Below are 13325 nucleotides of genomic sequence, written 5' to 3' on the forward strand. Positions count from 1 at the left end.
ATGACAGATAGCCCAGCCCAGCCCTATATACTAGTAGAATGACAGATAGCCCAGCCCTATATACTAGTAGAATGACAGATAGCCCAGCCCTATATACTAGTAGAATGACAGATAGCCCAGCCCTATATACTAGTAGAATGACAGATAGCCCAGCCCAGCCCTTTATACTAGTAGAATGACAGATAGCCCAGCCCTATATGCTAGTAGAATGACAGATAGCCCAGTCCTATATACTAGTAGAATGACAGATAGCCCAGCCCTATATACTAGTAGAATGACAGATAGCCCAGCCCTATATACTAGTAGAATGACAGATAGCCCAGCCCTATATACTAGTAGAATGACAGATAGCCCAGCCCTATATACTAGTAGAATGACAGATAGCCCAGCCTTTTATACTAGTAGAATGACAGATAGCCCAGCCCTATATACTAGTAGAATGACAGATAGCCCAGCCCTATATACTAGTAGAATGACAGATAGCCCAGCCCTATATACTAGTAGAATGACAGATAGCCCAGCCCTATATACTAGTAGAATGACAGATAGCCCAGCCCTATATACTAGTAGAATGACAGATAGCCCAGCCCTATATACTAGTAGAATGACAGATAGCCCAGCCCTATATACTAGTAGAATGACAGATAGCCCAGCCCTATATACTAGTAGAATGACAGATAGCCCAGCCCTATATACTAGTAGAATGACAGATAGCCCAGCCCTTTATACTAGTAGAATGACAGATAGCCCAGCCCAGCCCTATATACTAGTAGAATGACAGATAGCCCAGCCCAGCCCTATATACTAGTAGAATGACAGATAGCCCAGCCCTTTATACTAGTAGAATGACAGATAGCCCAGCCCTATATGCAAGTAGAATGACAGATAGCCCAGCCCTATATGCAAGTAGAATGACAGATAGCCCAGCCCTATATGCTAGTAGAATGACAGATAGCCCAGCCCTATATGCTAGTAGAATGACAGATAGCCCAGTCCTATATACTAGTAGAATGACAGATAGCCCAGCCCTATATACTAGTAGAATGACAGATAGCCCCGCCCTATATACTAGTAGAATGACAGATAGCCCAGCCCTATATACTAGTAGAATGACAGATAGCCCAGCCCTTTACACTAGTAGAATGACAGATAGCCCAGCCCAGCCCTATATACTAGTAGAATGACAGATAGCCCAGCCCAGCCCTATATACTAGTAGAATGACAGATAGCCCAGCCCTATATGCTAGTAGAATGACAGATAGCCCAGCCCAGCCCTATATACTAGTAGAATGACAGATAGCCCAGCCCAGCCCTATATACTAGTAGAATGACAGATAGCCCAGCCCAGCCCTATATACTAGTAGAATGACAGATAGCCCAGCCCAGCTCTATATACTAGTAGAATGACAGATAGCCCAGCCCTATATACTAGTAGAATGACAGATAGCCCAGCCCTTTATACTAGTATAATGACAGATAGCCCAGCCCAGCCCTATATACTAGTAGAATGACAGATAGCCCAGCCCTATATACTAGTAGAATGACAGATAGCCCAGCCCTATATACTAGTAGAATGACAGATAGCCCAGCCCTATATGCTAGTAGAATGACAGATAGCCCAGCCCAGCCCTATATACTAGTAGAATGACAGATAGCCCAGCCCAGCCCTATATACTAGTAGAATGACAGATAGCCCAGCCCAGCTCTATATACTAGTAGAATGACAGATAGCCCAGCCCTATATACTAGTAGAATGACAGATAGCCCAGCCCTTTATACTAGTATAATGACAGATAGCCCAGCCCAGCCCTATATACTAGTAGAATGACAGATAGCCCAGCCCTATATACTAGTAGAATGACAGATAGCCCAGCCCTATATACTAGTAGAATGACAGATAGCCCAGCCCTATATACTAGTAGAATGACAGATAGCCCAGCCCTATATACTAGTAGAATGACAGATAGCCCAGCCCTATATACTAGGAGTATTACCTATTCATTTTACATTTACGTAATTTAGCAGACGCTCTTATCCAGAGCGACTTACAAATTGGTGCATTCACCTTATGATATCCAGTGGAACAACCACTTTACAATAGTACATCTATATATTTTTTTTGGGGGGGGGGGGGTTAGAAGGATTACTATATCCTATCCCAGGTATTCCTTAAAGAGGTGGGGTTTCAGGTGTATATAGCCCCTATATACAAGTACTGTAGTAATAGAATGGTAGTCATACTGCAGTAGTCATGTACCTGTTGAGTCCCTGGCAGTATCCTATGTCAGGGTTCCTCCAGGAGAAAGCCAGCAGGACATTACGTAGTTTCTGTATTCCGTCGGCCCCGGGGGACGAGTAGTGTTTGTTGTTAGGTAAGGTCCTCAGCAGGTCAAGCTCTATCTGTTTGGAGGCGGGATTAGGCTTGTCTCTGGCCACACCCAGTAAGGTCTCGTAGTAGTTTGGAGCCAGGTTGTCACGGAACATCCTGGTGTGGTAGGAAATGCACCAGCGCCACACCTGGGAAGAGGGTGGGAGGAAGTAGAGTCATTGATTCATTTATGCTTGCACACCTCAATTTATTTTTGGCTGGGAAAACTCTGCATTTATTGGTTAAAAAAAAACTAAACAAAAAAAAAACAGTGTCCAAAACCTAAACTTAACAGGTTAGCCAGACTCATATCCCTGAGCACGTTTGCCAAATTTCATCACTGAGTGGAACATATCAAGAGAGATAAACATGGGGGCGTTATAGCGCCCAATGAATGATGTTTATGTAGGTTTAGATAGCAGTATATAAACCTCTATACGTAAGGAACACACTTCAGATCGGGATTTTATGTATCTAAGTTTAACTGTGACCTCTCCAGCTTGCTGACAATAAAGAGCGTTTACAATTTTTTATATTGACTTAGAGTGGTCCCGTGTTGAACGTCCACGACACAGCCATGTTGTTTGAGATGCTATCTTTGTAAAAACAGAATTGGTGAGACCTTGGTCCATAGATGCCATGTATCATGTTTTGTGCAGATCGGTCATTTGGTGGCAAAGGAGTAGCGTTTAAAGAGTAGTTCATCAAATTCAAAAAGGCCAATTTACCGGAAGTTACGGGTCCTTGTGGGAAAAAATAATAATAATAATAATAATAATAATATATATATATATATATATATAGTGAGGAGGGTGACCTATAGCGAATTTTAGGAATCTAGCTCAAAAGGAATAAGGAGATCGAAGCTTTCAAAGTTTAATTTTTAATAGCTTGTTATAGCGCCGCCATTGTGTCGCATGACAGGGCTGCAACCTCCTAGGCCTCACCATCTCACGGGAATTAACATTTCTTCACCAATTGGCAGAAGAAGGAAAATAATCCTCAACGTCAACAAATACAACAGGGTCTCACCAGCTTTGCTGCTTGAACCCCTCATTTAAGCTGCGAGCAGCAATGCCGGGGTTCAGCTGTGTGTCCACCGTGACACCATGAGGGAAAAATTGGGCACATTTTCCCTAGGACCAGTTACTTCTGTACACACTTGCCAAATATCAGAAGACAAAAAATCAAACTGATGCTTTTAAAAGGCATTTTGGACGATATTCAATGATGCTGACTACTTTATAAATCTTCTCCAGGACCGCTGTACCGGCAACAGATACGGTAAATACTGTAGCATCTATGTACCCATGTTTTTAAACGCAAAATGTAGCTGCTATGAGCCAACGAGCTTGCACTAATGTTTTTTTCCTGTTCAACTGCCGCCACCATGCAGTGAAACTCAACCATACTTTACAGGTCAGCTAAACTCATATCCTTGAGAATGTGTGCCAAATGTTTATTGGTCAGTAGCGGCCATGTTGTTTGAAATTCTAGCCTAGAAAAACATAATTTGTGAGAGCTTGGTACATATAGATGACATGTATCAAGTTTCAATAACTAATAAAATATGGTTTCACTCAGCTTTGCTGCTTGAACCCCTAATTAAACGAGTAAATCGGCCCAAGCAACCAACAACGAATCGATTCTGAAAAACAGTCCAACACCTTGATGTGAGAAATGAAACGGTATTGCGTTATTTTGTATACAGCAGTACTGAAAAAGTGTCCAATACATTTTTCCCCATTGTGTTGTATCGTACCTTGGAGCTTAGGACATGTGGCTATAAAGTATATGATATGGTACCTTGGAGCAGTGGACATGTGGCTATAAAGTATATGATATGGTACCTTGGAGCTTAGGACATGTGGCTATAAAGTATATGATATGGTACCTTGGAGCGGTGGACATGTGGCTATAAAGTATATGATATCGTACCTCGGAGCGGTGGACATGTGGCTATAAAGTATATGATATGGTACCTTGGAGCGGTGGACATGTGGCTATAAAGTATATGATATCGTACCTTGGAGCGGTGGACATGTGGCTATAAAGTATATGATATCGTACCTCGGAGCGGTGGACATGTGGCTATAAAGTATATATCATACCTTGGAGCGGTGGACATGTGGCTATAAAGTATATGATATCATACCTTGGAGCGGTGGACATGTGGCTATAAAGTATATGATATCGTACCTTGGAGCGGTGGACATGTGGCACCCCACTCCTCATAAGGGCTTTGAGTTCGGGGCAGTGCACCATGTCTCTGTTCATAGTAGAGGAGAGATAGTTCTCCCACTTCACCCCCACTGATACCTCAGGGTCTGTTAGGGAGAGAGAGCGCAGGTCCAGAGCCCTCACCTGGAGAGAGGAGGAGGATGATGATGAGATACAGGGAGGGAGGGAGGGAGGGAGGGAGGGAGGGAGGGAGGGAGGGAAGGTCCAGAGCCCTCACCTGGAGAGAGGAGGAGGATGATGATGAGATACAGGGAGGGAGGGAGGGAGGGAGGGAGGGCAGGTCCAGAGCCCTCACCTGGAGAGAGGAGGAGGATGATGATGAGATACAGGGAGGGAGGGAGGGAGGGAGGGAGCGCAGGTCCAGAGCCCTCACCTGGAGAGAGGAGGAGGATGATGATGAGATGGAGGGAGGGAGGGAGGGAGGGAGGGCAGGTCCAGAGCCCTCACCTGGATAGAGGAGGAGGATGATGATGAGATACAGGGAGGGAGGGAGGGAGGGCAGGTCCAGAGCCCTCACCTGGAGAGAGGAGGAGGATGATGATGAGATACAGGGAGGGAGAGAGGGAGGGAGGGAGGGCAGGTCCAGAGCCCTCACCTGGAGAGAGGAGGAGGATGATGATGATGAGATACAGGGAGGGAGGGAGGGAGGGAGGGAGGGAGGGAGGGAGGGAGGGAAGGTCCAGAGCCCTCACCTGGAGAGAGGAGGAGGATGATGATGAGATGGAGGGAGGGAGGGAGGGAGGGCAGGTCCAGAGCCCTCACCTGGAGAGAGGGGGAGGATGATGATGAGATACAGGGAGGGAGGGAGGGAGGGAGGGAGGGAGGGCAGGTCCAGAGCCCTCACCTGGAGAGGGGGGGAGGATGATGATGAGATACAGGGAGGGAGGGAGGGAGGGAGGGAGGGAGGGAGGGAGGGAGGGAGGGAGGGAGGGAGGGAGGGAGGGAGGGAGGGCAGGTCCAGAGCCCTCACCTGGAGAGGAGGGGGAGGATGATGATGAGATACAGGGAGGGAGGGAGGGAGGGAGGGAGGGAGGGAGGGAGGGAGGGAGGGAAGGTCCAGAGCTCTCACCTGGAGAGAGGAGGATGATGATGAGATGGAGGGAGGGAGGGAGGGAGGGAGGGAGGGAGGGAGGGAGGGAGGGAGGGAGGGAGGGAGGGGAAGGTCCAGAGCCCTCACCTGGAGAGAGGAGGAGGATGATGATGAGATACAGGGAGGGAGGGAGGGAGGGAGGGCAGGTCCAGAGCTCTCACCTGGAGAGAGGAGGATGATGATGAGATGGAGGGAGGGAGGGGAGGGAGGGAGGGAGGGAGGGAGGGAGGGAGGGAAGGTCCAGAGCTCTCACCTGGAGAGAGGAGGATGATGATGAGATACAGGGAGGGAGGGAGGGCAGGTCCAGAGCCCTCACCTGGAGAGAGGAGGAGGATGATGATGATGAGATACAGGGAGGGAGGGAGGGAGGGAGGGAGGGCAGGTCCAGAGCCCTCACCTGGGGAGAGGAGGAGGATGAGTAAAAGGAGCAGGAGGGAGAGAGAGGGAAAGGGAGGGACAGAGAGAGGGTCAGGGAGGGAGAGGGGAAGGATGATAGAGGGTCAGGGAGGGAGAGGGGAAGGATGATAGAGGGACAGGGAGGAAGATGGGGAGAACAGGGAGACAGGGAGGCAGGGAGACAGGGAGGCAGGGAGACAGGGAGGCAGGGAGACACGGAGTACAGGGGCAGGGAGTACAGGGGCAGGGAGTACAGGGTCAGGGAGTACAGGGGCAGGGGAGTACAGGGGCAGGGAGTACAGGGGCAGGGAGACACGGAGTACAGGGGCAGGGAGTACAGGGGCAGGGAGTACAGGGTCAGGGAGTACAGGGGCAGGGAGTACAGGGGCAGGGAGTACAGGGGCAGGGAGTACAGGGGCAGGGAGTACAGGGGCAGGAAGACAGGGAGTACAGGGGGGCAGGGAGTACAGGGGGGCAGGGAGTACAGGGGGGCAGGGAGTACAGGGGGGCAGGGAGACAGGGGCAGGGAGACAGGGCAGGGAGACAGGGGCAGGGAGACAGGGGCAGGGGGGCAGGGAGACAGGGGCAGGGAGACAGGGGCAGGGAGACAGGGGCAGGGAGACAGGGAGTACAGGGACAGGGAGTACAGGGGCAGGAGTACAGGGGCAGGGAGTACAGGGCAGGGAGTACAGGGGCAGGGAGTACAGGGGCAGGGAGACAGGGGCAGGGAGACAGGGGCAGGGAGACAGGGGCAGGGAGACAGGGGCAGGGAGGACAGGGGCAGGGAGACAGGGCAGGGAGACAGGGAGTACAGGGGCAGGGAGACAGGGAGTACAGGGGCAGGGAGACAGGGAGTACAGGGGCAGGGAGACAGGGAGTACAGGGGCAGGGAGACAGGGAGTACAGGGGCAGGGAGACAGGGAGTACAGGGAGTACAGGGGCAGGGAGACAGGGAGGACAGGGGCAGGGAGACAGGGAGTACAGGGGCAGGGAGACAGGGAGTACAGGGGCAGGGAGACAGGGGCAGGGAGTACAGGGGCAGGGAGAGTACAGGGGCAGGGAGTACAGGGGCAGGGAGTACAGGGGCAGGGAGTACAGGGGCAGGGAGACAGGGGCAGGGAGACAGGGAGGACAGGGGCAGGGAGACAGGGAGTACAGGGCAGGGAGACAGGGAGTACAGGGGCAGGGAGACAGGGAGTACAGGGGCAGGGAGACAGGGAGTACAGGGGCAGGGAGACAGGGAGACAGGGAGTACAGGGAGTACAGGAGCAGGGGGTGCAGGTCCAGAGCTCTCACCTTGGCTACCAGCTTCTCCTCTTCATCATCCTCCTCTGGAACTGTTCTGAAGCCAAACACATCGTACTCACTGGTTGGATGGAGAGGGGAAATAACTGATTGAAATAACCTCACACACAGAAATAACCTCACACACAGAAATAACCTCACACACAGAAATAACCTCACACAGAGAGAAATAACCTCACACAGAGAGAAATAACCTCAGACACAGAAATAACCTCACACACACAGAAATAACCTCACACACACAGAAATAACCTCACACACACAGAAATAACCTCACACAGAAATAACCTCACACAGAAATAACCTCACACAGAAATAACCTCACACAGAGAGAGCGCAGCACAGCGACGTCAGCTGAAGAACAACCATTGAAGGTTTTAGTACCTCGCTCAGGGGCACAACAGCAGTGAATAGAGGGGCAGTGGAAATGTACATTTGACACAGTATCATATATTGAACAGAGCAATATACTAATAAACAAGTGTTTAACATATGACGCTGACGTAAGATGGAGGTGCAGAACAATCCCTATCAAAGGGAGGTTGAAACCGGTTTGAACCAAAAACAAGGTACCATTCCTTTCACCTCTTTTTTCAACCTCTGAAATGTACTTTTCTTTTACATTTAATTAGTCCACCAATCAGAGTAGCTCGCTGTGAAGTGGGCAAGCTATTAAAATGCATTAGACAACAAAAAGAGTGTATGGCGAGGAAGGTAGACTACAGTAAGCCATATGGCTTACTGTAGTCTACCAACGATGTTACAATATGGCTTACTGTAGCCTGCCAACGATGTTACTAGATGGCTTACTGTAGTCTCCCAAAGATGTTACTAGATGGCTTACTGTAGCCTACCAACGATGTTACTAGATGGCTTACTGTAGCCTACCAACGATGTTACTAGATGGCTTACTGTAGCCTACCAACGATGTTACTAGATGGCTTACTGTAGTCTACCAAAGATGTTACTAGATGGCTTACTGTAGCCTACCAACGATGTTACTAGATGGCTTACTGTAGCCTACCAACGATGTTACAATATGGCTTACTGTAGCCTACCAACGATGTTACTAGATGACTTACTGTAGCCTGCCAACGATGTTACTAGATGGCTTACTGTAGCCTACCAACGATGTTACTAGATGGCTTACTGTAGTCTACCAACGATGTTACTAGATGGCTTACTGTAGCCTGCCAACGATGTTACTAGATGGCTTACTGTAGTCTACCAACGATGTTACAATATGGCTTACTGTAGCCTGCCAACGATGTTACAATATGGCTTACTGTAGTCTACCAACGATGTTACAATATGGCTTACTGTAGTCTACCAACGATGTTACTAGATGGCTTACTGTAGTCTACCAACGATGTTACTAGATGGCTTACTGTAGCCTGCCAACGATGTTACTAGATGGCTTACTGTAGTCTTCCAACGATGTTACTAGATGGCTTACTGTAGTCTACCAACGATGTTACTAGATGGCTTACTGTAGTCTACCAACGATGTTACAATATGGCTTACTGTAGTCTACCAACGATGTTACAATATGGCTTACTGTAGCCTACCAACGATGTTACAGGATGGCTTACAGTAGCCTGCCAACGATGTTACTAGATGGCTTACTGTAGTCTACCAACGATGTTACAATATGGCTTACTGTAGTCTACCAACGATGTTACTAGATGGCTTACTGTAGTCTACCAACGATGTTACTAGATGGCTTACTGTAGTCTACCAACGATGTTACTAGATGACTTACTGTAGTCTACCAACGATGTTACTAGATGGCTTAATGTAGCCTACCAACGATGTTACAATATGGCTTACTGTAGTCTACCAACGATGTTACAATATGGCTTACTGTAGCCTGCCAACGATGTTACAATATGGCTTACTGTAGCCTGCCAACGATGTTACTAGATGGCTTACTGTAGTCTACCAACGATGTTACTAGATGGCTTACTGTAGTCTACCAACGATGTTACAATATGACTTACTGTAGTCTACCAACGATGTTACTAGATGGCTTACTGTAGCCTGCCAACGATGTTACAATATGGCTTACTGTAGTCTACCAATGATATTACAATATGGCTTACTGTAGCCTACCAACGATGTTACTAGATGGCTTACTGTAGCCTGCCAACGATGTTACAAGATCGCGTACTGTAGCCTACCAACGATGTTACTAGATGGCTTACTGTAGCCTGCCAACGATGTTACTAGATGGCTTACTGTAGTCTACCAACGATGTTACAATATGGCTTACTGTAGCCTACCAACGATGTTACAATATGGCTTACTGTAGCCTACCAAGCCATATTGTAACAGACTACAGTAAGCCATCTAGTAACATCGTTGGTAGACTACAGTAAGCCATATTGTAACATAGTTGGTAGGCTACATTAAGCCATCTAGTAACATCGTTGGTAGACTACAGTAAGCCATCTAGTAACATCGTTGGCAGACTACAGTAAGCCATCTAGTAACATCGTTGGCAGACTACAGTAAGCCATCTAGTAACATCGTTGGTAGGCTACAGTAAGCCATCTAGTAACATCGTTGGTAGACTACAGTAAGCCATATTGTAACATCGTTGGTAGACTACAGTAAGCCATATTGTAACATCGTTGGTAGACTACAGTAAGCCATATTGTAACATCGTTGGCAGGCTACAGTAAGCCATCTAGTAACATCATTGGTAGGCTACAGTAAGCCATCTAGTAACATCGTTGGTAGACTACAGTAAGCCATATTGTAACATCGTTGGCAGGCTACAGTAAGCCATATTGTAACATCGTTGGCAGGCTACAGTATGCCATCTAGTAACATCGTTGGTAGGCTACAGTAAGCCATCTAGTAACATCGTTGGCAGGCTACAGTAAGCCATCTAGTAACATCGCTGGCGGGCTACAGTAAGCCATATTGTAACATCGTTGGTAGGCTACAGTAAGCCATCTAGTAACATCGTTGGTAGACTACAGTAAGCCATCTAGTAACATCGTTGGTAGACTACAGTAAGCCATCTAGTAACATCGTTGGTAGACTACAGTAAGCCATCTAGTAACATTGTTGGTAGGCTACAGTAAGCCATCTAGTAACATCGTTGGTAGACTACAGTAAGCCATCTAGTAACATCGTTGGTAGACTACAGTAAGCCATATTGTAACATCGTTGGTAGACTACAGTAAGCCATATTGTAACATCGTTGGCAGGCTACAGTAAGCCATCCTGTAACATCGTTGGTAGGCTGCAGTAAGCCATCTAGTAACATCGTTGGCAGGCTACAGTAAGACATATTGTAACATCGTTGGTAGACTACAGTAAGCCATCTAGTAACATCGTTGGCAGGCTACAGTAAGCCATCTAGTAACATCGTTGGCAGGCTACAGTAAGCCATATTGTAACATCGTTGGCAGGCTACAGTAAGCCATATTGTAACATCGTTGGCAGGCTACAGTAAGCCATGCTTCAGAGGGGAGGTAGCGAACACACACACTGGAATACATTTCCGAGTGACAGAGGGCTTTGCAAAGGAACTTTGTTGACATTTTTTGTGGGACTGGAAAAACAATGCCCAGAACATAAAATAACATTAGTAACCAGTTCTCATTCTTTTAAAATAATGGTTCTGTTTACGGGACAGTATAGATCAGGTGCTATCCACCTGTAGAGAGCGTGTGTGAGTTTACCTGACAGGGTGTGGTTTAAAGACGGCGTGTTCCGCAGGATCGGTGTTGTCCAGTGCGTCCTCCAACAGTCTAGAGATGACCTCCCTGGCAGGACTCTGTTCTGAAGAGGAACACACTGGGCTCTTCAGGTCCTGAAGAAGCACCAGGTACTTACTCTCAACCTGACACAGTTTAGCCTCCAACGCCACATACTGGAACACAGACAGATGCACGGAGAGGGGAGAGAGGAGAAGAGAGAGGAGAGGAGAAGAGAGGAGAGAGGAGAGGAGAGAGGAGAGGAGAGGAGAGAGGAGAGGAGAGAGAGAGGGGAGAGAGAGAGAGGGGAGAGAGGAGAGAGAGATACAGATAAACATAGTGAGCAATGTTGACAGGGTATGAGGGCAGCAGCTGAGGTTAGAGCTGCACTGACTTCCTGGTTGTACACCCACACACCAACCAATTAAAACCCCCCAAACACCAACCAATTAACACACCAAACCAGTAGTACACACCAACAGCACCAAACCAGTAGTACACACCAACAGCACCACACCAGTAGTACACACCAACAGCACCACACCAGTAGTACACACCAAATCAGTAGTACACACCAACAGCACCAAACCAGTAGTACACACCAACAGCACCAAACCAGTAGTACACACCAACAGCACCAAACCAGTAGTACACACCAACAGCACCAAACCAGTAGTACACACCAACAGCACCAAACCAGTAGTACACACCAACAGCACCAAACCAGTAGTACACACCAACAGCACCAAACCAGTAGTACACACCAACAGCACCAAACCAGTAGTACACACCAACAGCACCAAACCAGTAGTACACACCAGCAGTACCAAACCAGCAGTCCTGTACCCCAGCAGTACCAAACCAGCAGTCCTGTACCCCAGCAGCACCAAACCAGCTGTCCTGTACCCCAGCAGTACCAAACCAGCTGTCCTGTACCCCAGCAGCACCAAACCAGCAGTCCTGTACCCCAGTAGCACCAAACCAGCTGTCCTGTACCCCAGCAGTACCAAACCAGCAGTCCTGTACCCCAGTAGCACCAAACCAGCTGTCCTGTACCCCAGCAGTACCAAACCAGCAGTCCTGTACCCCAGCAGCACCAAACCAGCAGTCCTGTACCCCAGTAGCACCAAACCAGCAGTCCTGTACCCCAGCAGTACCTTAACCTCCAGAGATCTCTCCCTGGACTCAGCGTTCCCCAGTAGCACCAAACCAGCAGTCCTGTACCCCAGTAGCACCAAACCAGCAGTCCTGTACCCCAGCAGTACCTTAACCTCCAGAGATCTCTCCCTGGCCTCAGCGTTCCCCAGTAGCACCAAACCAGCAGTCCTGTACCCCAGTAGCACCAAACCAGCTGTCCTGTACCCCAGTAGCACCAAACCAGCTGTCCTGTACCCCAGTAGCACCAAACCAGCAGTCCTGTACCCCAGTAGCACCAAACCAGCTGTCCTGTACCCCAGCAGTACCAAACCAGCAGTCCTGTACCCCAGCAGTACCAAACCAGCAGTCCTGTACCCCAGCAGTACCTTAACCTCCAGAGATCTCTCCCTGGCCTCAGCGTTCCCCAGTAGCACCAAACCAGCAGTCCTGTACCCCAGTAGCACCAAACCAGCTGTCCTGTACCCCAGTAGCACCAAACCAGCTGTCCTGTACCCCAGTAGCACCAAACCAGCAGTCCTGTACCCCAGTAGCACCAAACCAGCTGTCCTGTACCCCAGCAGTACCAAACCAGCAGTCCTGTACCCCAGCAGTACCAAACCAGCAGTCCTGTACCCCAGCAGTACCTTAACCTCCAGAGATCTCTCCCTGGACTCAGCGTTCCTCAGTAGAATGGTCAACTCCAGGATCTCCTTATTCAGGAACTTGTTCTGGGATTTATAGCCCTGAACGCTGTCCTGAAACACAACATTTAATAAGCATCATGAAAACCATCATAACATGAGAATATGGTATTAGCTGTGTTCAGATGAGTTATTACTGTGGTTCTGACCCAATCCCCCCATTATAGTTATTACTGTGGTTCTGACCCAATCCCCCCACTATAGTTATTACTGTGGTTCTGACCCAATCCCCCCCATTATAGTTATTACCGTGGTTCTGACCCAATCCCCCCATTATAGTTATTACTGTGGTTCTGACCCAATCCCCCCATTATAATAATTACTATGGTTCTGACCCCCCCCCACCAGATATATTACTGTGGTTCTAACCCCCCCAC

General features: G+C 48.5%; 1 protein-coding gene across 1 annotated transcript in view; it reads right to left on the bottom strand.

The window, feature by feature from the left end:
- tbc1d2b (TBC1 domain family, member 2B) overlaps positions 1-13325 on the bottom strand; it is a 92530-nt gene that overhangs the window by 33965 nt on the left and 45240 nt on the right. The window contains exons 8-12 of the mRNA XM_029751995.1: positions 12892-13002; positions 11096-11286; positions 7392-7461; positions 4568-4732; positions 2258-2517 (exon numbers count right to left, since the gene is read on the bottom strand). Of these exons, the coding sequence (XP_029607855.1) occupies positions 2258-2517; positions 4568-4732; positions 7392-7461; positions 11096-11286; positions 12892-13002 (797 nt within the window). The remainder of the gene's footprint in view (positions 1-2257; positions 2518-4567; positions 4733-7391; positions 7462-11095; positions 11287-12891; positions 13003-13325) is intronic.

The sequence above is a fragment of the Salmo trutta genome, chromosome 4 (genome assembly GCF_901001165.1).
Source record: "Salmo trutta chromosome 4, fSalTru1.1, whole genome shotgun sequence".
NCBI lineage: Eukaryota > Metazoa > Chordata > Actinopteri > Salmoniformes > Salmonidae > Salmo > Salmo trutta.